This window comes from Nanorana parkeri, unplaced genomic scaffold (genome assembly GCF_000935625.1).
Source record: "Nanorana parkeri isolate BGI_ZX_2015 unplaced genomic scaffold, ASM93562v1 scaffold952, whole genome shotgun sequence".
NCBI classification, from domain to species: domain Eukaryota; kingdom Metazoa; phylum Chordata; class Amphibia; order Anura; family Dicroglossidae; genus Nanorana; species Nanorana parkeri.
The window spans coordinates 368345-392335 of NW_017307220.1; the positions used below are offsets into that span (position 1 = coordinate 368345).

Here is a 23991-nt window from a genome sequence, read left to right on the forward strand (position 1 = left end):
CAGCATTTATATTCTTGTGATCCCTGCTGTGCTATATCACTGCAAAGTATAAATGGGGTGACAACATTTAAAGCTGAAGTTTAATCTGCTTATATTTTGCCTTGCCTGCCCCCCCGCCCCCATCAATATGATAATGAAATTATTATAAAACCACTTCTGTTTTCAATATATACCTGATTTTAGACCTAGTGACATCATCACTGGTTCTCTGTGCCTCTCTATTCAATGCAACAGAACATGGCTGGTGGGAAAGGCCGGCAGGGAAAACAGGTAATGCCCACATGTTATGCTAAGCATCCATGATTGAAAGAACTGAAGTCCAATGAATAAAAGGGGCGGACTATGGATAGTCAGGCTGGGGAGGACAGAGCTAGGTGCCTGCAGGCAGGATATGAGGCTGGGCAGGACAGAGCTAGGTGCCTCCAGGCAGGATATGAGGCAGGGTCTCTATCTGACTTGCTGCAGCTTCTAATTCACATTGTGGGAAGTTCACAAGACTAAAAATTTCAGTCCAGGAAGGAACCGGTACAACTGTGCAAGACTGAAGGGAAGGCTGGAGTTCAGTGCTTTTATTTCTGCAGATTTCTTGCCATTGCCCCGCCTGTTTTGTGGGCGCTAAATTAACTTTATTAAATTGGTGGTGGGTATCTAAGCACCTGCCCTTCACAGGATTGAAACTGATCAAACAATCTAATGACCTTTATAGGCAAAAATGTTAGCAAAATTGTTTTATATTTTTGCCTGAAACCCATTGGAGCTGAAATAAGCTCTCTATATAAATAACGTATTTATTTGGCCAGTTCTGTATTTCACTTTGTATTGCAGTTGTGACCTTGGTCCTGGAAGTCATCCATCTCATGGCCGCACAGGCCTCAATGGCATCCTTAGCCGTTTACAGGTAGGTCTGCAATCCAGCCAGAGCTTGTCATCAGTTACAAAGTTAGTCAGGTTGAAAAAAGACAAGTCCATCGAGTTCAACCTATAGAGAGTAATTGGTATGAACTCTGGAACAGAGTTGCATCCATTTTACCTGCAGCTAAACTACGATAGGTCAATTGCCCAAAGCAACCAAAGCCTCCTTCAAGAGCTAAGGAGCGGTGGATAATAAAAGGAAGAAGTTAATTGGCTGCTTTGCATAGAACAGATAATTCAGATGCTTTGATATATGAGACCCCGTTTGTTTTTTTACTTAGGAGTTGGTCTGCGACTTCTTGAGTCACTCGGGAAAAAACATTCAAGGTAATTTCCTTCTTGATGTGTTCCATCGCAAGTTAACAAAGGATTCAGACAGCCTGGAGATAGGAGCCCAACTCAGAAGACAATGCAAACTCACCATGTGCTGCAGGTATGGCTTTCTTCACTTTGTGTGAAAAGATAGCATTTAAAGGGTAACTCCACTTCATATACAGCTTATTGGCTACACTAATACTGTGAGCCAGGACCAAAGAATAATCAACTTGAATAACTTTCATCAACCATGTTGATATACTATGCTTATACAGGAATAATGGCCAGTGTCTTCTATGTCTAGTCAAACATTTCAAAAATGATGTTAACAAACATTTTTCAAGAACAGAATTGTCACTGCATATTTATTTCTCTAAGGGCAAGTTCCTTTAATTTCTGTCCAAGCTTTAATTATCATTATTAATATTCAATCGCCTGCGGTCACTGACAAGTGGTGTTGAAGATGAATGGCCAAGAAGCTGCAGATTCCCCTAGGGTCACGCTTCATCTAGCCTTAACAGACTATGTAAAATTTAGGGCTGGTAATGATTAAAATGTTCGTGTTCGATTAATCGAGAAAAATTTTAATCGATTAATTTCGATTAATTATAACGCACATACAGATCCAACTACATTGGCCTATACACATACAGCACAGATATGAAGTAATAAAATGAACTAGGATCACACTAATCCAGCATGTTATTAATCTCACATGCCCCACTCAATATGGCCGCCGCTTGAGTGGGACAACTCAGAATAATAACGTGCTGGATTAGTGTGATCCTAGTTAATTTTATTACTTCATTGCTGTGCTGTATGTGTATAGGCCAATGCCTTGGCTGGCGCTCGTGTAGAAAGTTTCTTGGGCAAACTCCCCACCCAAGTGGCTCAGTCGGCTAATGAAGGGGGGAGGAGCCCGGTGACGTCACGGACATAGACGCCACCGGACTCCTCTCCCTTCCCTTCGTTAGCCGTCACGGACATCGACGTCACCGGACTCCTCTCCCTTCCCTTTGTTAGCCGACGGAGCCACTTGGGGAAGGGGGGAGGAGTCTGCTGATGTCACGGACATCGCCGACAGGACTCCTGGAAGCCGGCGGAGAGTTGAGTGTTTTCATTAGCGATCAAAATAATTTTAATCGATCAAAAAGTTTAACGATTAATCGAGAAATTAATCTTTAATTTCCACAGCCCTAGTAAAATTACTTGAAAAACACAGATTACAATCAATTATGTGGTTGCAGCGTTTCCTGGACAATAGCTTACTGACTAATTTAAAGCTCACCAGAGATTTCGGTTTGTCAGCTACATGCATTGCATGTGCATTAGTGAAAAAGGTGTGCAAAGTATTGCAGCCTCAAAGCAGCCACAGCCTGAGTATAAAAGCCTGCGCCTTGACTTAATGCTGTTGAGAAGGACCTTTGCTGTTTGTATGAAAGCAGTGATCTCTCTGCAGAGGTCCGTCATAGTTACATAGTCAGGTTGAAAAAAGACACATGTCCATCGAGTTGAACCTATAGAGATATGGGGAAAAAAAAGAAGAAAAGCCTAAACAGAACACTATGCCCACAGTTACCCAATGTTGATCCAGAGGAAGGCAAAAAAAACCCTATGAACTGATGAGTCAGAACTATAGCTCTGAAATCAGTATAGCTCATGTTCCCTGCTGATTGTAGAGCTTTAGCGCTGACTCAGCAGGGGCAAGTCAGATCTCTGCAGAGAGGCCACAGCTTTCACCCTGAGAGCAAGAATGCCTCTCTATGCAGGGGTCAGCCATTTCTACTCAACTTGCTGCTTTCTAAGGACAACAGACTGGAAGAGTTTGCACACCTTTTGTTTTGATGCACCTGAAATGTGCTTAGCGCATTAAAAATGAAATTTTAATTGGGCATTGAACGGTTAGTTCATCTTAATAATAAAATTTGCAGGTCAGGGGCTCCAGTAATTTACAACTTATGGTGCAGTGTAGAGAGATTGAGCTGCTTTTAAATTACATATCTGCCAGCCAACCACAGCTTCCGTAAGGTCTGGCCAAAAAAGTAGCATTCTGAGTATTCGGTGCCATCCTGCTCAAAAGCTAGGATGCATGGTACATTGAGCTTGCCACCCATTTTCACAGGAGCTGCTGTATTCCTGCGATGATGATACACGCTCAGCTGAAATGCTGAATTGAAAAATAAGTGGAACATCTGCTAGTATCTCCCACTCTGACTGCCTTTAGGCGATCCCTCAAGACTCCTCTCTTCAGGGAAGCTTATCCCACCTCAACCTGACCACTAAACCATTCTCAAACAATTCATCCCCACACAGCTACCGCCTCATGTATCACTTCCCCTCCCTTTTAGATTGTAAGCTTGTCTTGATTTGTATTGTGATTGTAATGTCTTCCTTATATTGTAAAGCGCTGCGCAAACTGTTGGCGCTATAGAAATCCTGTATTATAATAGTATTTCTTGAAAATGGCGAGCCGGCCGGCTTTCACAATTCATGAGAGATGCAGTACTGGTCCATGTCGTCAATACTAGAGGCTGTACATATCAGTGGGCATGCTCGTCAGGAATGTATATCACACATACACTTTGCCAGCTTTACAGGAGACTCACAGACATTGGTAACTTTGTACAGGATTGTCCTGGGACTGCCCTCTTCATTGCTGGTGACACCATACTCTGACAGAGGCCTTACTACACTCAAAGCGGATGACTTCTTTCAGTTTGTCAGCAAGCATTTGGTGAGTTTCTAGCTTTGTGTTTATTTGGTAAATTGCCATCTCTGGGTCAACTTTGGATTGAAGTACGTCTTCTCTTTTCTTCCGTCTTGCAGAAAAATATCAGTCCGCGAGGATACGCCCTACCGTACGACCTCACTGCTCACTTCTTCAGGGTAAAACCATTTTTATTGTCACATTATTTACACTTTGTATTTTACTGCTTCTGAAGGTAAAAGTTTGCAGACACCTGACCATCACACCTATATGGGAAGAGAGTTCCTCTAGAAAAGGAGAGAGAATAAAATAGAGATAGCAGAGATCCGGGAGAGATCCGTCTAGGTGTAGTCTTATCTGATCTCAATAATCTTTTTACATACAATACAAGTCTTGAATTGGATAGAATGACATCAGTTGGGTTGCAAGGTTTCCAACGTGGGATCTCTGGCAAACGTGGAAGTGCGCTTGCGGGGAATATGTCTGCCCCCGCGCAGATAGTTGCAATCAATGCTATTTAGGGACATTTTTCAGGTGACCTTGGGCTGAACTGCTCCTGGACCCGATGTCGTCTAGAGCAGTGGTTCTCAACCTGTGTAATCTCAGGACCCCTCATTTGTCCTTGATCATTAAGTCATGACCCAAGTCAAACTACAGTGGAACGCACGACGGTGTGGGCTGCTATGCTGTGATGAAGCCTCATCCATATGTGCATTGCTTGTACAGCTCCCATGTGCACCCTGTAGAGGTGCCAGGAGCCGGAATGTGATGTCACTCCGGTCCAGGCTCCTCTGCAGGACATGCGAGGGAGCTATAAGCATTGCATGTATGGATGGAGCTCCCTTGTGGCCATACCCCCAGCCCACCCCACCTCAAGTAAACACTCGGAGCCGGGCAGCATATTTTGAATGGCTGCTCACTGTAAGAAAAAACAGTGTTGTACCAGCCTCCCACCTAGTAAAGTGGAAGGCATGTGGCGACCCACTGAACACGGGGTCACAACCCACTTTTGGGTCACGACCCACCAGTTGAGAACCAAGGGTCTAGAGTGGTAGAAGGGGTTTTCCCAAAAATGGATTTCTGGACAGTAATATTGATGGAGTCTCTTTCATTTTCTGCAGGGGTTGTTGAGCTCCAGTGCTCAGTGTGAAGATCCTGAAGAAGCGGTGAATTCTGTTCTCACTACTGCTTATGCACACTGCCCCATCATGATGACCTCCGCTGCGGTATGCTGATTCCATCCCTGTTATGTAAATACCAGATATAGGGAACCTGTCTAGACAGAAAAACCAGGTCTGGTGCACTGCTTACTGCTTCACTGACCCTGAACAAGTATGTAGCCAGCGATGTTTTGGCAAAGCTAATCTATATACCTGTTCCAAGTCAGTGAGGGAGTGAAATAAGGATCAGGATGACAGCACTTGTAAATGTAAGCTTATTATTTACCCATGCAGGGCAGGGCAATGCAACATGTCCTTTTAAATGCCCCTGCTGTACACACTCATCTTTCCTTCGCTCCCCTTGCTACTCAGTTCAGCTGCTGGGAGTAAAGGACAGCTTTACATACATGTGTCACCCCAGTTAGAGATTACACAGTGTTGAGTATTCTGTGTAATCTCTGTCCCTGGACCTTCTGAGGAGGAGTGGGCGGCCTCCTGGTACACCTGCATCTAATTTATCGACTGCATTAATATGCTCACACTTGGAGACTCATATACATAGAGTTAGGACCACACTTTACAGAGGTTGCCTTGACAGTGGCAGTGTGGCTTCCACATATTTTTGGCCGAATGTTTATGCAACTAAAACCTCTGCTTTTAACGCATGCTGTTAGACAGGGCTATTTGCTTTTTTGCAGGCCAGCTGGCAGGTGTGCTGGGGATCTTTTTGTGTTTTGTATTGTTGTCAGCCTTCCCATGTGCACCCTGCTACATAGGCTGGTAATAAATGTTATGCAGTTACCATCTTTTTCCAGTGTTGAGTACTCTCCCTGCCCCATGTGGCAACACTAGTCCAAACATCAAGCAGCAACTCTATCACATGACCTGGGTCACATGCTCCCTCATACATTGATGTACTATGTATTATCCTTGCTCCTGACAAAATGGAGTGGTGGAGGAGTGAAAGAATGGTGACGATGTGGTGCTGGGGAGAGGGGAACGCTCTCAAATTTCTATGATGACGAGTTCTCGTTAATTAAAACTCCAATACACACTACAGATGCTCCTGGGGTTACTATTGCTCGGTTTGCGATTTTTCGACTTTACGATTGTATATGATAGCAGCATATGTACACTGTATACAGGTGCTCCTTGGCCTTGGGTTATGTATACAGTAGGGATGCACCGCTATATCGTCCGCCAAAACATATCAGCCAAAAATGCCACTTTTGGCATAATGCTGAAAGTGCAATTTTCTGCCCATACTGCCGCACATCCGTTCTTTCTCTCCTCCCCGCTGGGTGCTGCTCTGTGTCCCAGCGGGGAGGAGAGAACTGTCACAGGCGGCCGAGCACTGCGGGAGGAGAGTGCTGTGAGCGGCCAGCGTCTCTCCTCCCCGCACCGCTCAGCCTCCTGTCACAGATCAGAGGAGAGCAGTGTGGGCAGGGACAGCCAGCGCTGTCACAGGAGGCTGAGATCTCCTCCCACGCTGCCCTGCCCAGCCTCCTGTGACAGCGTGTCAGGAAGGAGAGTGGGTACAAGCTGTCGGTGATCAGTGATCGCTGAGTGTTTGTAAATAATTGAGGACATGGTATGTTTACTATATCCCCAATTATGAATGAATGGGAAGTGATCTACATCACCTCCTGTTCATTCATAATTGTAGTTATAGTAATCATACTCTGTCCTCATGTTATCAATGAACAAGAACACTCAGTATAGAGGATTCCTGTTCATTTATAACAGGGGCTGCAGAAAAAGAGATTGAGGACTTTGTGTCCTCAATCTCTTTTTCTATTTTAAAAGGGAAATATCAGGGGTCTTTTTTACACCCCTGATATTTCCCCGGAGACCCTAAAAGTAAAAAAATAAATAAAAATATTTACTAAAAAAATGAATAAATTAATATAAAAAAATTAAAACGTTTATAAAAAATAAATCAAAATAAAATATTCAATTGTTTTTGAAAAAGTTAAAATAAAAAACATTTTCTGTTTTCAGCCTGACATTTTTTTAAATTTCGGTTTTGTTTCGGTTTTGACATTTTCATTTCGGTGCACCACTAGTTTACAGTCTACTATGCTGTATATATCATAGCTTGGCCTACCTTAAACTTGGCTAAAACACTTACATTAATCTACAGATGGATAAAAGCCTACTGTATTTTATAATACAATGTTGAATATCTCACGTATATGCAACTCCTCAGTTTGCAATACGACCGCTTTACGACGGGTTTATCGGAACGTAACCTCATTGTATACCGAGGAATGTCTGTATTCATATATTGAATTGCCCCGCGATGTACCACCAGAACAAATTTCAGAAAACCCATGACACTTGTCTGTAGGTGGATTGGGTAGGCACAGACATATTGTGTGATGGTGTTTGGTACTCAGCTGCTGTCACCAAGGCCTAAAGTAAGGGACAATCTATAACTGTAAGTCATCATCAGAACAGGAATCGAGAGGATATCTTCCAATGGGGACAGCTGCTCCGATGACAACTAATAGCCAATTTTCCTCTTTTGTAGAGATTTCCTCTCACTTCCTGATTCGTCGACAGGAAATGAAGTAAGATTGCCTCAGTGGGACAATGCTAGCAAATAGCCCAATGGGTTTTAACCCTTTCTACTCCCAAACTGACATTGTGTCTTTAGGTATAAAGCAATAAGCTCTTTTGCAGCTTTGATTGCAAATGAGCTTCTCCCGAGGAGAAAAACCCGGCAATTGTCATTTTCAGAACTATTTTCTCTCTTTCTGGTGGTTTATTTGCATAAATCTGTTACCGATCATTGACGTCTCATTGTTTGTCCTTGATGCAGTGAAGTCATATGTAAGGATGAGCTGGGGCGTGTTCGCAGCTCCACTTGCCGAGCCCGCCAGGAAGCTGACAGCGCGCAGCGCCAATCACAGTGCCTGTGATTGGCGCTGTCAGCTTCCTGGCGGGCTCGGCACGTGGAGCTGCGAACACGCCCGAGCCCATACTCAGTCATAAGCTCTGATTGAAAAGGTTGTAACGCTTTTCATTTTGTATCATGAAGCTGTGGTGGCCCCAGCTGGATGCAGCCATCAAGTGTCAGTGGAACTGCCTGTATGAAGTTGACTTGCCCAAGGAAATTGAAACGTTGAAGCAAATGCAAGCTGATGTGGACAGGTTAGAAGACTGACTTCCATCTTGTAATCACTCCACTGTAACATGGCCTACCACAGAGGCCGTCCTAGGATGGAGCAAGGCACATCACGATTCTTCTATTCAATCTTTTCTTTGATTGCTCTCCAGGTTTCTCTCTCGTGGATCGGCTCTGCCCCTCACCGACACCATCTGGCTCTCAGCCGCCTTCCTCCATTTCACCGTAAGAAGGAACAAAGTGCCAAAGAAGAGACTTCCAGAACTACTTGGTAGTTTCAGCTCAAAGTCTGTGCAGGTGAGGATTTCATTTAGGGCTTTTTCACACCAGCAGCCATGCTCAACCCCACGGCTGCTGGTGTGCGTGTTCCCCTACAGTGCCAATGCGCTCGATCAAGCCACATCTCACTGTTCTATTAAGTTCTGTAGGCTAATCTCAGTGCGATGAGGCTGTACCACCTCTTACTGCAGTGCACTTTAAAAAAAAAACGCATCCCTGCATGCTGCACATTTTGTTTAAGCGCACAACACCAGAACTCAGTGGTGTGAACTGTCACCATTCATGACAAGGCAAATTGCCTTGTCTTGTGGTGGGACTGCACCGAACATTTTTCCAGCACAGTCCGTAGGCAAGAGAAGGCAATTTGCAGATGGTGTGAACAAGCCCTTAAAGAGGCTGAAATAGGGATCACACCCTGCCCATACCATCGTCCTCCCCCAGCACTGTCATCCGTTTGTGCTTATCGGAGAAGCGCCGTATAATATACATCGCTTCTCTCCTTTCATTGTGGATGGTGATCAGCATTGTGAATTATAAACACAAGGGAATAACAGGTCTTGAGAGTTTCAAGACGCCATTACAATGGAAGATATCAAGCAAAACTGAAGCCAAAAAACAAATAAATAAATAAATAGCCCATAAAAAGAGAAAGAAGACTCGGTTGCAGTAATTATTCATAAACACCAGCAGCAGTTCTGCTAAAACTGCACGGAGAAAGTAAAAAAAAGACTTCCGCTTTAAAGTTTACCTGTTACCTGTGCAGACCCTTCACAAAATTGGTTTTCCTAAGGGCTAGTTCAAACCAGAATTACCTGCATCTGCGCAGCTGCAGTGTGATGCATTGTACAGCGAATGACATGTCTTTTGGGTTTTTTTTGTGCTTAAAATGGGATTTCAGGTGCATTTGCATGCGCTTTTGATGCGTTCCCTTGCGATCCGATGCAGCGGAAATAGGGCAAGCAGTATTTTTTCTGACTGCATCCGAACGGACTGCACTGGTGTGAACAGAGCGCCAGAAATTCCATAGGAAAGCATTGTGATACATTTTAGATGCAGCTGCCAAACGGAACGAACTGCATCTGGTGTGAACTGGCCCTAAAACGTGTGCTGCTAACTAAAATCTTTGGGTGCTGTAACAATGAAAATGTGTCCAGATCTTTGATGGTCCCTATGTGGCCTGTCCCTTGCTGCCCTCCTTACCTCCCTATTGGGTACAGAGTATGATGGGAATTCTCATTGTCCAAGAGTGAGTTGTGGAGAGCAGGAAGGGACCAACTACACAACAATCATAGAGAGTTCTTTTTTTGCAATCATCAACTTTAAAATGATAGTAATGTGTTTTGCAGGAAAGTTAAAGCAACACTTTACATAGAAAATTAAAAAAAATGCAAACAGGGAGGCTTTTTATTACAGAAGAGGAATACTGTCTTTGTCCACCTAGTTCTGACCTTTTCACATGCACGCATACAACAGAATGTCACTTTTTTTAAAATCTGAGCTTTGGAAAGGGCATACAATGTCTAAGAAAATCATAGCTATAAATGAGTATTTCTAAGCAGAATATTCCGTGTGTTCCCCTATCCAGCTATATGAATGGGGCCAGGACAGCATTTCTAGCCAGGACTGCTGTGTACAGAATCAGGAATGAAAACTAGAGAAAGACAAGAGTCATACATACACTATATTGCCAAGGGACACCCCTCCAAATCATTGGATTCAGGTGTTCCGTGACATTTTCCTTGTTACTAAATATTCCACGGTCACCTGTTAGTGGTATTATAACAAAGTGACACGAGCCCGGCCTTCTCCTCCGACATCAGTACCTGACCTCACAAATGGTCCAACATTCCCATAGACACACTCCTAAACCTTGTGGACGCCTTTCCAGAAGAGTTGAAGCTGTTATAGCGGCAAAGGGCAGAGCCAACCCAATATTGAACCCTACGGACTAAGACTGGGATGCCATTAAAGTTCATGTGCGTGTAAAGGCAGGCGTCCCAATACTTTTGTCAATACAGTGTATATATGATGAACATGTAACACTGCCAAGGAGAGTATGTAAGGGGAGCACAACTCTGGGGAGGAGAACAAAGAGAGAGGAGGCACATGAGCCTTGAAGGTCTAAACCTGAGTGTATGATGGAGCCCTCCAGTACGGCTGACAGGAAACAGGAGAGGCCCTTCTGCAAAGAAGAACTGGGAGAGGGAGTGATCATTGAGGAGGAGTTCACAGAGGGAGATGTAGAGTACACTCACTGAGAATGTAAAGCTGAACAGGAAACAGCGAGTACAGCGATTATTTCGGTCTTTTTTCATGTTTTCCCATTTGTATTACAGCTGTTGGATTGTTTACTGTTCTTCTCCATCGTGGATCTGATCCCTCTGACACTGAAGGTAAATACTTTACTCCTCTCTCATTAAAATCAAGTAAAAATACACTAACACTAAATTTCTAGACGTCTGGGAACCATGGATTCTGTTTCATCACCCCAACATGGATATGTATAATCTTACCTTCCTGTGACAGATCCTTGTGTGACCATATGGTCGAGTTGGATGGCCTTAAACTCTAACTAATGCTCACGGACTCGTGATACCTTCTTGCTTCTAATGGCGCTACCTCCTCCGATGACTTTCTTCCTTTTTTTTCCTGTCTTTCCCTTGGTTATGCACTGGATGTCATTATAATGTATATCAATGCATCTGCGTCTCAAGTTTGACTTGTACTGTATGCATCGAATACTCTGCCATTGCATTATAATGTGTGAACCATTTGTGTTCTTTTTTCTAATTGAAAATCAATAAATATTTTGAAACAAAAAAATCAAGTAAAAATGGCAAAGCTTTGATGAAATGAAGTTATGTTTTCTTTTTGAATAGGGGGGAGCTGAACACAAGGTGGCACTAGAACATTGTATACAAACCATCCAGTGTGTGGAGGAGAGGGGAGGGAGCTGGCTTACCACTTGTCAGCTAAAACCAGAAAAACGTGAGTAAGGACTCATTTTAGGAATATTGTTCTTTTTTTTAAATCATTATTACAGTAAACTCCCAGTTACCCGCCATCCACAGGGATTGGTAGATTCTGGATAAATGTCGTTTCTGGTTGCTTGAGACTTACTATTAAAAATGGGTCTAACCAATGCCCTTCCCCTTACTATACCATACCATAAAACATATACCATAAAACATATATATAAACTCTGTATTGACTTTATATTGATATTGAAATGCAGTAATCAAAAGCAAATTAAGACAAATAGACACACGATCGTTTCCAGGATAATACATGCCGCAGATCAGGGGATTTTTTTTTTCTGTTTAGATGAGAGTTCTGGTTAGTTGAATACCGGATAACAGAGAGTTTACTGCATATACTGTAGATCCCGCTGTTAGGATTAGGAGAATTGTAATATTCCTGCAATGAACCAAGGTAAAAACGAAATAATCTCAAGTGGCCAGTGATCTCCTTCACACCAGTTGCCAATGTGGTTTCCATGCACTTAACAGCAGCCATCAAGGGGCATCCTAATGCCAATGGTACCCCCTACGGGCATTTAAAGTGCTGCCTTAGAGGTCACTGGCCTCTGTAATACAGCTGGCCCTGCAGTAACTTTAAGAAAGACTAATATAAAAATGGCAAATGTGATATTTACATAGTATAGGTCAGGGGTAGGCAACCTCGGCTCTCCAGCTATGCTGAAACTACAAATCCCATAAGGCATTGCAAGCCACAGGCATGACTCCCAGAGGCAGAAGCATGATGGGATTTGTAGTTTCAGCACAGCTGGAGAGCCAATGTTGCCTGCCCCTGGTATAGATGGTGTTTTGCCTCAATAATAGGTTTTAATAAAGATCTGAATTCCAGTTATGAAACATATACACTATGATAGCAAACAATTCCTGCTTGGCCACCGCTCTGTTCCATGCAGAAATACCAAGGCGTGACTGAAATCCCTTTCTTGCAGATAAGTGTCACCTCCATCAGTCCGTCTCTGAAGAGTTTCTGAAGTTGCTCCCCCTGGCGTTCTTCAGGTACGTTTGGAGGATCTTTCCCCTTCAGGATGAATACATGGGAGCTGCCATTGTGGACTTCTTTATAAAGCTGCATACTCCAGGGCTGACATTCTTGCTTCACTACTTGACTGGAACAGCCATGAAGATCAGGTGTCCCGACACTTCTCTGGCTGTTTGCTTGTTCCAGGTCAGCAGCTCACTAAGTAGTGAAGGAGGGATAAGGATGACAGCCATGGAACATGCTGTCGGGAATGGCAGCTTCTATATTTGTTTTTTGGCAGGTTCTTTTTGTATTTCATTTTACTGATATACTTTTGTACTTCTGTTATTCCGGTCCTGAGATTTACACAGCTCTGCCACACAGCACAACCCAATCTGGCAGAGACATCTCTGCTCCAGTTCAAGAGCACAGGTCTTGTCCCTCGCCCAGCCTATGTCTGGACTATTCTGACTCCGGTTGTTGTGCTAGTGACTTATCCCTGGCTGAGTCCTCTATGCCTGGCCTGTATAAGCAGATTCAATCACTGAGGACAATCATTGTCAGATAGCTGAACTCACCAATACCGTTTCATCCTCAAGGGTTGCTTTATTCTGAACATCAGACAACAGGATACAGCAGAATGAATGGTTTCAGTATTATGCGGTCAAAAGATGATGCTTTCGTAGCGTACTGTGCAGAATACACGTGTCCCTGTTACATGTGGCCTGTTAGCTGTGGCCATGACACAGGAAGTACTGACCAACAAGAAGGGTGGAGCATATACACTAGGGCTGCAACAACTAATCAACATAATCAATTATAATCGATTATTGAAAAAGTTGTCAACTTTTTCAATAATCGATTAATCGGCTTCCGATCAGTTGGCCCTGTTCACGGCTCCACACACGCTGCGCGCCGCACCTCCTCCCCAACTCAGACAGTGAAATGAGAAGCAAGGCATTGATGAGCTCGTCACTCTGCTCTCTCTTCCTATCATCGTGTTCCTTATTAGCACATGAGCACTGCAGAACATCTGGCTGCCTTTTGTGTGCTGCTTCAATGTCTAAGCTCTTCTGTATTGTTCACATATAAACAATGTATGTAATGATACATGAATGAATACGGAGCAGCATTCGTTGTTGTGTCTTTTATACCACCCTGGAGTTCAGCTTTAATCTGCGTGAGCCCCCAAATGGTGAAATGCTAAAGGATCAATGAATAAATTAGGATCGATCAGCTGACATAGAGGTGGCTGCAGCCCCCTTTAAAGGTACAGCAAGATACAAATGCAGAGTAGGTCAAGGCAGCCTAGAAACTGTGTGTGTGTGTGTTTGCGCCAAATACAACAAAGCAGAAAGTGACCCCTGTACAGATCAATATAGAACTACCCTTCAGTAATAGAATACAGGCAGGTTCTCTTTGCTGGCTAGCAGAAATGTAGGCTGGGGAATTTCTGTATTGAATTGGAATATTGATTATGGAACATCAGTATAGGTGGTACCCAGGGACGTGCGGTCTGGGGAGGCAGGTGAGACAGAGCCTCACCTGCCATTATGGCAGAAAAAGCCGTCAGCTTCAAGTCTGAAGTTTGCAGTTTTTTCTCCATTCAGAGCGACTTGTAACCGGTTACACAGCGGGGAAAGCCTCCCCGCTGCTGTGTGTAACCTAAGGCAGTGAGGTCAGAGTAACCACAAGCCTCTGACTTGGAGTCAGAGGTTTGAACTCTGTGGACGGTTTGGACCAATGGCTAAGCTCCATTGGTCCAAGCCTTCCAATCAAAAAAACCCCTGACGGCATCCATCTAGATGCCGCATCACGGACAAGCAGGTGAGGGACAAGCAGGCTCCTTCAACACCCCACATGAGCATTTTCCCCTCCTACCTCATAGACTGAGTCACAGCGTCGGGGACCGCTCTGCTGGGGCGTGCCTCATCTGCCACTGACCTTACTGCACCTCCCTGGCGGTACCACTAGCAGAATGAACAACAACCTGGAGCTGTTTGCCATTGTAATAGGTAAATATAGAAACCAATAAAAACTGCATTGTAACATTGTGTATTTCCAATAGAAGATCTAGCAAAGGGAACCAGAGTTAAAGCCGCTCCTGTATTATTAAACGTAGCATACATATGCAAATATATATGGAAGCCTCACAGTGCTATCACAGTACCGCTACAAAGGCTGGTCCTGCTGTACTCCAGGAAAGTACCAGTATTAGGGCCTGTTCACATGATATCAGGTGCAGATCTGCAGACGCGGTGCTACTGATGCAGTGCATTTTTGATGCGTTCCAATTTTTTTTTTAAACATTTTTTTGCTGGAGTGGGGCTGTCAGTATGTTAGTTGCAGTGCGTTTTTGACGCGTTTTGCATTTCCGGACCATACAAAATGTGACATGCAGTATTTTTCTGTCGTAACCTGAACGGACTGCGCACGTGAGAACTGTAGCCCATAAAACACATAGGGATACATTTTTAGCGCAGGAGCGTACGGATCAGGTCAGCACAGAAAACGGACGTCGTGTGAACAGGGCATATTTGGGACTGACTTCATTGAAAGCAGGGCATTGTGGGGGACCGGAAAGGTACAGTGACACAGAGCTCTGGACTCATTCACACCAAGTAATGGCAAACAGCTCATCAATTTATATCCGGCAAGAGGAACTGTAATCATTCCTACTTTTTAGGGTTACATCGCCCCGTGTTTTGTTTCTGCAGTTTAGCGGAGTGTCTTCCTGTGGAAAGTCTGGCCAAGCAGCAGAACTTTCTACCCATTTCGCTAGAGATGTATACTCAGCTCTTCCAACTCTTTCTGGATGGTAGCCCTCTTCTCGATCCCCTGCAGGTATGTATTACAGCAATGTGGACATCAATGTAGAAGTCATGACATGAAAGGTTGAACTGAATACTTGTGTGCTCTTTTTAGACAGATCCGCAAACCGTCTTCAGCAAGGGGCGCAAGTTCCTACTTGGCTGCATTCTGAAGGGCCAACAGACTAGCGCTGTGTTCAGGAGTCGCCTGCCGCAGGTTTGCCGTCCTCTAGTCCTTATAATATGTAGTCAGGGTTATATATTATCTGCTTTTTTTGTGTGTAATGTCTCTTTTCAAAGGGAGTGTCTGCCTTAAAGGGTAATTACCCCCATCAATCTGCTTCCTCTTCCCCCCCCCGCTGCTCTTACCTGTGAACAAACACTGCTGGTGTCCGATCTGTCCCCCCCATATACAGCATCCGGCCCTACACTATGTATTTCAAATTACACTTGTAAATGGCAAGCACTTATTGGCCAGTGCAGTCCGCTGACGGTGCTAATTAATGACAAGCGCTACTCATTGATCGGTCAGGTAACCGCGCTGACCAATGAATGTTCACCATTTGCGAGTGTAATTTGAAATACCTAGCACAGAGCTGCGATGCTGTGTACACCGGGAGCTGGGGCAGATTGGAGGGGGTAATTTCATTTTCCCCAAATTCGTCTGGGAAAGTGGAATTACCCTTTAAAGATAGTTTTAGAGTCTATTTTTATTCCTTAGTTACCCCCCACCACCGCCCCAAGCTGTACTTGCCTTCTCAACACTCCAGCACTGTCCCTAGTGTAAGGGCCATGCTGGACAAGTGATCACCAGCGACAACTTACATGGACACTCCCCATAGGTTGTCCAGTGCCATCATACCCCAGAACTGCAGCAGTGTGGTGTCACCAACAGGAGCACCGGCCAGAGGCGAGCACAAACTTCATCACAGCAATCCAGTCCTGGAGGAGGTGCTGGCGGGGCACACATGACAGTTGACTCAAAAACTTTCATTGCTAAAAGATGGGGGGATACATTTTTTGCCCAGAGTTTTACATTTTTGGTGAAAAATTCCCCCCCCCGACCGATGACGGCATTATTCCATCATGGTCTTTCAGCTCCTTAATGACTGGTGACAGAATAATTCCATCATGTGGGAGGCGTGCATGGACCAGCAGCTCATTGAGTTAATGCTGTTGATGGGTCCCTCTGGGTCCGAGGCAGACCTTCAACAGCAACCTGGGTGGTCACAGCACAGCAATTACCGCGGTAGCTGATCACTGTGACTGCCGTGCGGTGACAGCCACCGAGCCGGCATTCAGCTCACTGTGTTGTGGAGCTGGAAGCCGGCTTAGTGTATTACAAAGTGATACACAGTATCTCCGAGGAGAATATAGTATCTCCTCAGAATTCGTAGTATCAAAAGCCCCTGAAAATATTAAACCCTTTAGTGCCCCGTAGTTTAAAAAAAAAAGGTTTTTAAAATTAAAAAAAATGGTAAGGAAATATAGTGATAGTCTATTAACCACCTACTGCCCATTGGCTGTACCTAAACAGCTGGACGGGAGGCTTGTAGACGCGGGGGGGCGTTTTAAGACATCCCTCCCCGTCCCCACTCATAAGGAAACTGTCAAAAATGTAAACAGCCAGCAATAGCCATTCGCATACAAGCGTTCCGGCGTCTGTAGGTCGCTTGTATTTTCTGCTGTTGTGCGCACTGTCACCGTTGGTCCCGAGATCCGCTATGCCCGGTGCAGGCCAGGACTGGCACGCCGGCTCTGTCACCGGAGATCAAAGGTTGATCAGAACATGATCTCCCTCTGATTTGCTCTCCGCTGCCAGAATGCAGCAAGTGATGTATATTACATCACTTCCGCATTCAGCTGTCATTCCCAGCTACATTCATTTCAGTACAGCGTTGCAAGAATAAATGTCAAAGTACCGCAGCGCTGAATACTAAAAAATGGCCTGGACGGGAGGGGGGTGTAAACACCGCGGTCATCAAGTGGTTAAAGTTAGGAGAAAAAACATACCACATTCTAAAATTGAAACTAAATCCTCCTGTCCCATCGCACTCCTGACCGGACAAAAACCCAAATCCAACTGGGTGGGTGCGGTAGTGACAACGGATGCCTCCGTAAAAATGTAGATAGATGAAAGTAGTCACTCGCACTCCATGATATTAAAGTCAATGCTGTTTATTGACTGAGATAACACACGTCTCCTTAGCGACGTTTCGAGACCATGCGGTCCCGTCCTCAGGCAAACAGAGAGTGTTTGTTTGCATGAGGACGGGACCGCATGGTCTCGAAACGTCGCTAAGGAGATGTGTGTTATCTCAGTCAATAAACAGCATTGACTTTAATATCATGGAGTGCGAGTGACTACTTTCATCTATCTACATTCTAAAATTGTTCCACACTAAAACTGAATTTCAACTCTTGTATTTTGTGACCTATAAATCCCAGACATGATATACATATAAATCAGGACAGATATAAGAATTTATTTTGAATTACTCTCTGTTAGCTACACTAAATATGTACACATTGTTATTGCCAAAACTGACAAATGTGGGTTTTTGTGCTTTTTATAAACAAAAAAGAATTTCAATATGCATAAGTCACAAATTAAAGCCCATTTTGTCCTTTAAAAAAACCCCAGTATAGAATCTGTGTAGGTGCAATAAATGAGCAAGATGGAAATTATGGTTAAAGGAGAACTATGGGGTTAAGGCTTTTCCCCATAGTTCTCCTAAGGGTAACGGGAGGACACAAACTAGCGTCCTCCCGTCACCCTAAGCTCAGTACTAAGCGTCCTCCCGTCACCCTAAGCCCTAAGCTACTGCTCGCGGTATACTGAGACGCCGCAGCTGAAGCGGATCCTGACAATTGTGCCTGGATCCGCCCAGCTGCGTGAGTAACAGCTGGCTCTGCCTATCTAGAGGCAGAGCCAGCAGTACCTGCCCCCTCCCCCGTCCGTTCCGCCAGTCAGCGCTGGAGGATCGGACAGGGGAGGGGGGGAATCCATTCCCTCCACTGTCACGGCTCTCTGCTGGCACAGGATCGAGAAGCGAGCGAGCGCCGGTATGTGTTCGCTCACTTCCCGATATACTGAGCCGACCTGTGACAGTTTCATTGTCAGAGGTCAGCTCAGATTATGAGGCTGAGTGAAAATCACTCACCTCATAATTCTCCTTTTAACTTTCAAAGTATTTTATTAATTTTCCAAAGTACAATAAAACAATAAAATAGCACATGATGCACAATCAGTATAGCATACAATTGCATTACAGTTTCTTCCACATTAGCATAATCAAGTAGTAGGAGGGGATCACTAGAGGCCATACACATAATATATAATAGTTCTGTACAACAGAACATATCTATCCACCTATTCTTGCCAATTTATCCCCCATCACTATCATAATTCTCCTTTAAACAAACACAACATTGTTCCGGTCCCCAGGAACGAAAACCATTTCTGAAGCTGTGTCACTGAAGGGGTTAAATATGTGCGATCTGTTTTTCTGTGCAGATTGTTGGCTCCTGGGAGGAGAAGGACCCCGAGCTGGCTGGCTTGCTTCAGAATTTACTACACTGCATGGAGGATGACTGTATGTACGACGAGCCCGATCTATTTTAAAAGAGCGTGCGTGTGATGATGTCTCACACAGCAGCGGTGGCTGTGCTGCCGAGCAGACGTGGTTTGTGCAGGAAGTATATAGAGAGCGTGACAAGGACCAGCTGGCAACGTTTACTGTGTAAATAATTTATTCAAACACTTTCATATCAGTTAATATCATAATTTATCCACCTCTCTACATACTGTCATGTTAGAACAGTACGAGGAGATGGTGACACTGCTCTGCAGTGACTGGTCGGGTCTCCAGTTCATTGAGGAGTTCCGCAGAAGAACAGAGACTGATTTATTTTCACTGTGTGAAGTCTTGATGGAGATGCTTTGTGCTCTGTACAGCAAAACAATTAAAAACAGTATAAAAAGTGAAAAGTTCCAGATTTTGGGGGTTTTTTTTTCCCTGTCCAGTCTTCAGCTGGGCATTTGTTGAGCCAGTTCTGGTTTCACAGCTTCCATAGTCCCTGAGGGGGTATCGGGTTCGGTTTCCTGGGGCTTGGCCGGGCTCTGGGTGAGCGGATGTACCATGGACATGTGCACGTTGAGGTTGTGCGCCTTCTCAAATCGTTTCCCGCACTGGTCACATGCAAACTCCAGGTCGGCCTCAGCCTTGTGCTTGGTCATGTGGTACTTGAGTGACGCGCGCTGTCTGCACTGGAAGCCGCACACTTCACATCTGACGGGAAGGAATGGGAATGTGTTATGGACAATGCCGTCACTTTTCAGCTCAAAGGGCATGACAAATCTACGCAGTAACAGAGCTACGCATGCTTAGGGCAAGTATAAAGAGGAGAAAACATGACTGTGATATGGAGTCTCAGGCAGGACTAGAAAAGATGTGAACCCAACTGATTTTTTTTTTTTTTTATAACAATATACATTTTGTTTAACAAAAGCAGAACAAGAACATTATGGGCTATAGATAGGAATGCACCAATACTGGTTTTTGGGAACTCGCTGATACCGAGTAACGGTGCCTGATTATCAGGAAGTCTGGTGGCGGATCATGACCAATCGCCTGGCTTCCTGATTGCCTGTCTTCTAGCGAAAGAACACCGGCTTCACTTGCAGAGGCTGCCTGGCTTCATGACCAATCAGGAAGCCGGGCGGCAAGTCATGAGGTGCTGTCTGGCTTCCTGATTGGCTAGGAAGCCGGCTTCACTTGTTGCTAGGCAGCAAGGCTTCCTGACGAATCAGGAAGTTGGGAGGTGAGTCATGACGTGCCGCCCGGCTTCCTGATTGGCTAGGAAGCCGGCTTTACTTGTTGCTTGGCAGCACGTAATGACCCAGCTTCCTGATTGGCTAGGAAGCTGCCTTCACTTCTCAGCAGCCTGGCTTTCTTACCAATCAGGAAGCTGGGTCATTACGTGCTGCCAAGCAACAAGTAAAGCCGGCTTCCTAGCCAATCGGGAGGCAGGTCATAACCTACCGCCCGGCTTCCTGATTGGAAAGGAAGCCAGCCCCAGCATGCCTCAGTTTTATAGCAAAGTAGTACCAAGAGCATGACCATAAATATAGAGGGGGAAGGCAACACCCGCACTGCAGGGGTTAAGTGCTCAGTGTCTAGGGAGGAAAAAATAAGATATACTCACCCAAAGCTCCGAGCTAGCCAGCTGTCACAGCGCCCCCTTCTGCCCATCTCTCCCTCCATGCAGCATTGGAATCTTCCTTGAGGGCCTCACTCTATACACTGTATAGACGTGATGATTTACGGGACCTTAGACCACTGCAGCGGAGGGGGAGAGACTCTGAAAGGACCGGTCTAAGAAGAAGCTGCTTCAGGGCACTGGGTGAGTATAACTTTTTTTTGTGTAACCTAAACAAAAGGAGCACTACCTCCGCACTGCAAGGGTTAATTAAAAAAAACAAAAAAACTTTTCCAGCATTCTTTAATGATGTAAAACACCCACAAAGCACAAGCTGCCTGGGGCCCATGTGATCTACCAGATTTAGCATCTTTTGAACTGTAAATAATGATGCCTTTTATGTAATAGCTGTCTACACAATCCGCATGGCTGCTGTACTTACTGCAAGGGTTTCGCTCCTGAGTGTCTCATCTGATGCACAGATAAGTGTTTGCGTTGCTTGAAGGCCTGTCCACATTGGTCACATATGTAATTCCTCTCCTCTGGGGATCAGATGACAGGTAAGGTGTCAGGAAATAGGACTTCTCATACAGTGTAACTAAACTCAACAACAAAAATGACATATATGGCAGCTTGACCCTCCTTCACACAGGGAAGGGCCGTACAGATCCACGCTGCGTGCACGGGTGTATCGGGCCGCTCCCGGGAAAGACAGGCAGTGTTATTTGTACGCAGCAGCCTGTCCTTCTCTATGGTACATCCAGCTAGGGAAATAATTTGCCTTTTAGTCTCTTCCTCCTATGATAGAATACTGTGTCCTGGAGAGGATAATAACCAGGACTTAGGCCTCGTTCACACCAGATGCAGTGCGTTCTGGTCAGAACGCACTGCAGCCGGCTCATTATGTTGTGGGGCAGGAGGGGGAGTGGCGATCCATTGAAGTGAATGGCACCGTAGCCACGCCCTGCGGCCGCAATGCGATCGGCCGCGCGGGATCAGAAGGCACACTATGCCTGCGGTCCGATCAAAATAGTGCTTGCATTATGTGATGTTGCTCTCAGAGTAAATGTGTGAAGTGCATAATGGGCGTGCTGGTGACATCTTCTGATATGATAAATGCACGGCACCATCTGTCGGGGACACTACAAGCACCCGCTGACAACTGGACTGTAAGGAGTGCAGAGCTCACTACGAATGTTTTCCATCAATGGACTGCCACGCCCCCTCCTGCCCCACAAAAAAGTGAGCCGGCCCCAATGCTAGGCAGTGCGTTCTGGCCAGAACGCACTGCATCTGGTGTGAACGAGGCCTTAGAGCTGTTACAAGGGGTCGGTGAGAGGGTCCATAGCCCTGTATCAGTACTAACCCAGACTAACTTGGAATTCGCACAGGGCTTCATGGGGCAGACAAGGTATCAGCACTGCAGGTTTCAGGCTTTCAAACAACCTACTTTGAGGGTTGAGTAACTTCAGTAAGTGATACGAGTGCAGAATACAGGTTTGCTTTAAATAGGGAGTGTAGACTTGCACCCTGATGTGGGCATGCACTCCGCATTAAGGTGTAGATCTACATCCTTTGATCATTATAGGGTTGTGTAGTCACCTGTGTGAATGAGCTTGACGTGCCTCTGCAGGTAGCGGTCTATCATGAACACTTTGTTGCAGCCAGGATGTGGGCAGGGCCGCTCCCTCACCTCCTCGTGATGTTCCTTTATATGCTTCTGTAAGACACAGCCAGGTTATCACTTTCTGTTCCAGGATTGGCATGCAGCATCAGCCATTGTACTCTTACATACCTTCATCCCATCGGCACCTCGGTAGACGGCAGTGCAGCCCTGGTAAGGACACTTGTAGATTGTAGGCAGCTCCTCCCTGAAACACAGAAGAATTCCGTTGGCGCCTTTATTCCTAATGCTCATTTCATTGGTGGGGAATGCTTTAAAAGCTACACCCTAAAACCATCTGTCCTTCACTCGACTGATAACTAAAAGGTGCTGGCTGTTGTCACGTCTCTTGTCCGGAAGAACCAAATGTGTGTCCTATGGGAGATTTCCTTCATTTTGGAGGCCTCAACTTCTGACTGACCCCTGTCCATAGAGATGTCTTTCTGCCCAATGAGGGCACAAATCACTAAACAGGGGTGCGGTGAATAATCAGAGCTTTAGGCTTGGTTCACACCTGGGCGTTTGAGCTGGTGAGCTGTTTTCACGCAGTTGTCGCGTGTTTTTGTTTGCACGATTCTTCTTTGAAAAACGTGCAGTTTTCAATGCATAGAGATGTCTATGGGACCCAAAACTCGTGATGTTCCTTTATATGCTTCTGTAAGACACAGCCAGGTTATCACTTTCTGTTCCAGGATTGGCATGCAGCATCAGCCATTGTACTCTTACATACCTTCATCCCATCGGCACCTCGGTAGACGGCAGTGCAGCCCTGGTAAGGACACTTGTAGATTGTAGGCAGCTCCTCCCTGAAACACAGAAGAATTCCGTTGGCGCCTTTATTCCTAATGCTCATTTCATTGGTGGGGAATGCTTTAAAAGCTACACCCTAAAACCATCTGTCCTTCACTCGACTGATAACTAAAAGGTGCTGGCTGTTGTCACGTCTCTTGTCCGGAAGAACCAAATGTGTGTCCTATGGGAGATTTCCTTCATTTTGGAGGCCTCAACTTCTGACTGACCCCTGTCCATAGAGATGTCTTTCTGCCCAATGAGGGCACAAATCACTAAACAGGGGTGCGGTGAATAATCAGAGCTTTAGGCTTGGTTCACACCTGGGCGTTTCACAGCGCGTTCCTACGCGCTATAAAACGCTCAACATGTGAAAACCAATGATTGCCTATGGGCATGGTTCCCACCTGGGCGTTTTACAGCGCGTAGGAACGCGCTGCAAAACACGCCCAAAGAAGTACAGGAGCTTCTTTGGGGCGTATTTGTCACGCGTATCCATTGGGATACAGCCAGGTAGCCCTCGGAAACACGCGTTTGTCGCGTGGTTTTTTTGTTACCGCAAATCGCGGTCAAAACGCATGGCAAACGCGCATATTCTGTACGCCCAGGTGTGAACCCAGCCTTAGAGTAAAGGAGATGGTCACTTTAAAGCCCACATCCAGCCAATACATAATTTTTAGGCAAGCGTGAGAAAGGGTTTAGAACTTTGGTATTTACTCTCCATGCCCCTGCTGAATAGAAAGTATGATCATCTCAATGGGGACCCTGCAATAAATGGTTTACACACGCGTGTACACAAATTAAATATAGTAGTGCACGCTAAGCCTGCATTTCATCAGACTGTCATCATGTCTATGTCTATGACCGTGACCCTTCAGCACCCAATCGCTATGCAAATGCAGCCCAATCCCCCATTAGAACATAGCTGGGCAGAGGGGGGGTCCAATGGAACTTGGCCTTTAACTCTGTCTAACTGATCAACACAACTGCACATAATGCTCTGACTTTTTTTTTTTTAGCCAGATTGG

General features: G+C 45.3%; 2 protein-coding genes across 2 annotated transcripts in view; one reads left to right on the forward strand and one right to left on the reverse strand.

Moving 5' to 3' along the window:
- FANCA (Fanconi anemia complementation group A) overlaps window positions 1-18934 on the forward strand; it is a 55672-nt gene extending 36738 nt beyond the window's left edge. The window contains exons 31-43 of the mRNA XM_018566476.1: window positions 826-943; window positions 1194-1345; window positions 3856-3961; window positions 4054-4113; window positions 5056-5160; window positions 8138-8250; window positions 8377-8521; window positions 10840-10896; window positions 11383-11491; window positions 12471-12537; window positions 15217-15343; window positions 15425-15526; window positions 18827-18934. Coding sequence (XP_018421978.1) covers window positions 826-943; window positions 1194-1345; window positions 3856-3961; window positions 4054-4113; window positions 5056-5160; window positions 8138-8250; window positions 8377-8521; window positions 10840-10896; window positions 11383-11491; window positions 12471-12537; window positions 15217-15343; window positions 15425-15526; window positions 18827-18934 — 1369 coding nt within the window. The remainder of the gene's footprint in view (window positions 1-825; window positions 944-1193; window positions 1346-3855; window positions 3962-4053; window positions 4114-5055; window positions 5161-8137; window positions 8251-8376; window positions 8522-10839; window positions 10897-11382; window positions 11492-12470; window positions 12538-15216; window positions 15344-15424; window positions 15527-18826) is intronic.
- Window positions 18935-19329: 395 nt separating this feature from the next.
- ZNF276 (zinc finger protein 276) overlaps window positions 19330-23991 on the reverse strand; it is a 17444-nt gene continuing 12782 nt past the window's right edge. Inside the window, exons 8-11 of the mRNA XM_018566484.1 lie at window positions 22905-22980; window positions 22114-22231; window positions 20954-21053; window positions 19330-19601 (exon numbers count right to left, since the gene is read on the reverse strand). Coding sequence (XP_018421986.1) covers window positions 19340-19601; window positions 20954-21053; window positions 22114-22231; window positions 22905-22980 — 556 coding nt within the window. The 3' untranslated portion in view covers window positions 19330-19339. The remainder of the gene's footprint in view (window positions 19602-20953; window positions 21054-22113; window positions 22232-22904; window positions 22981-23991) is intronic.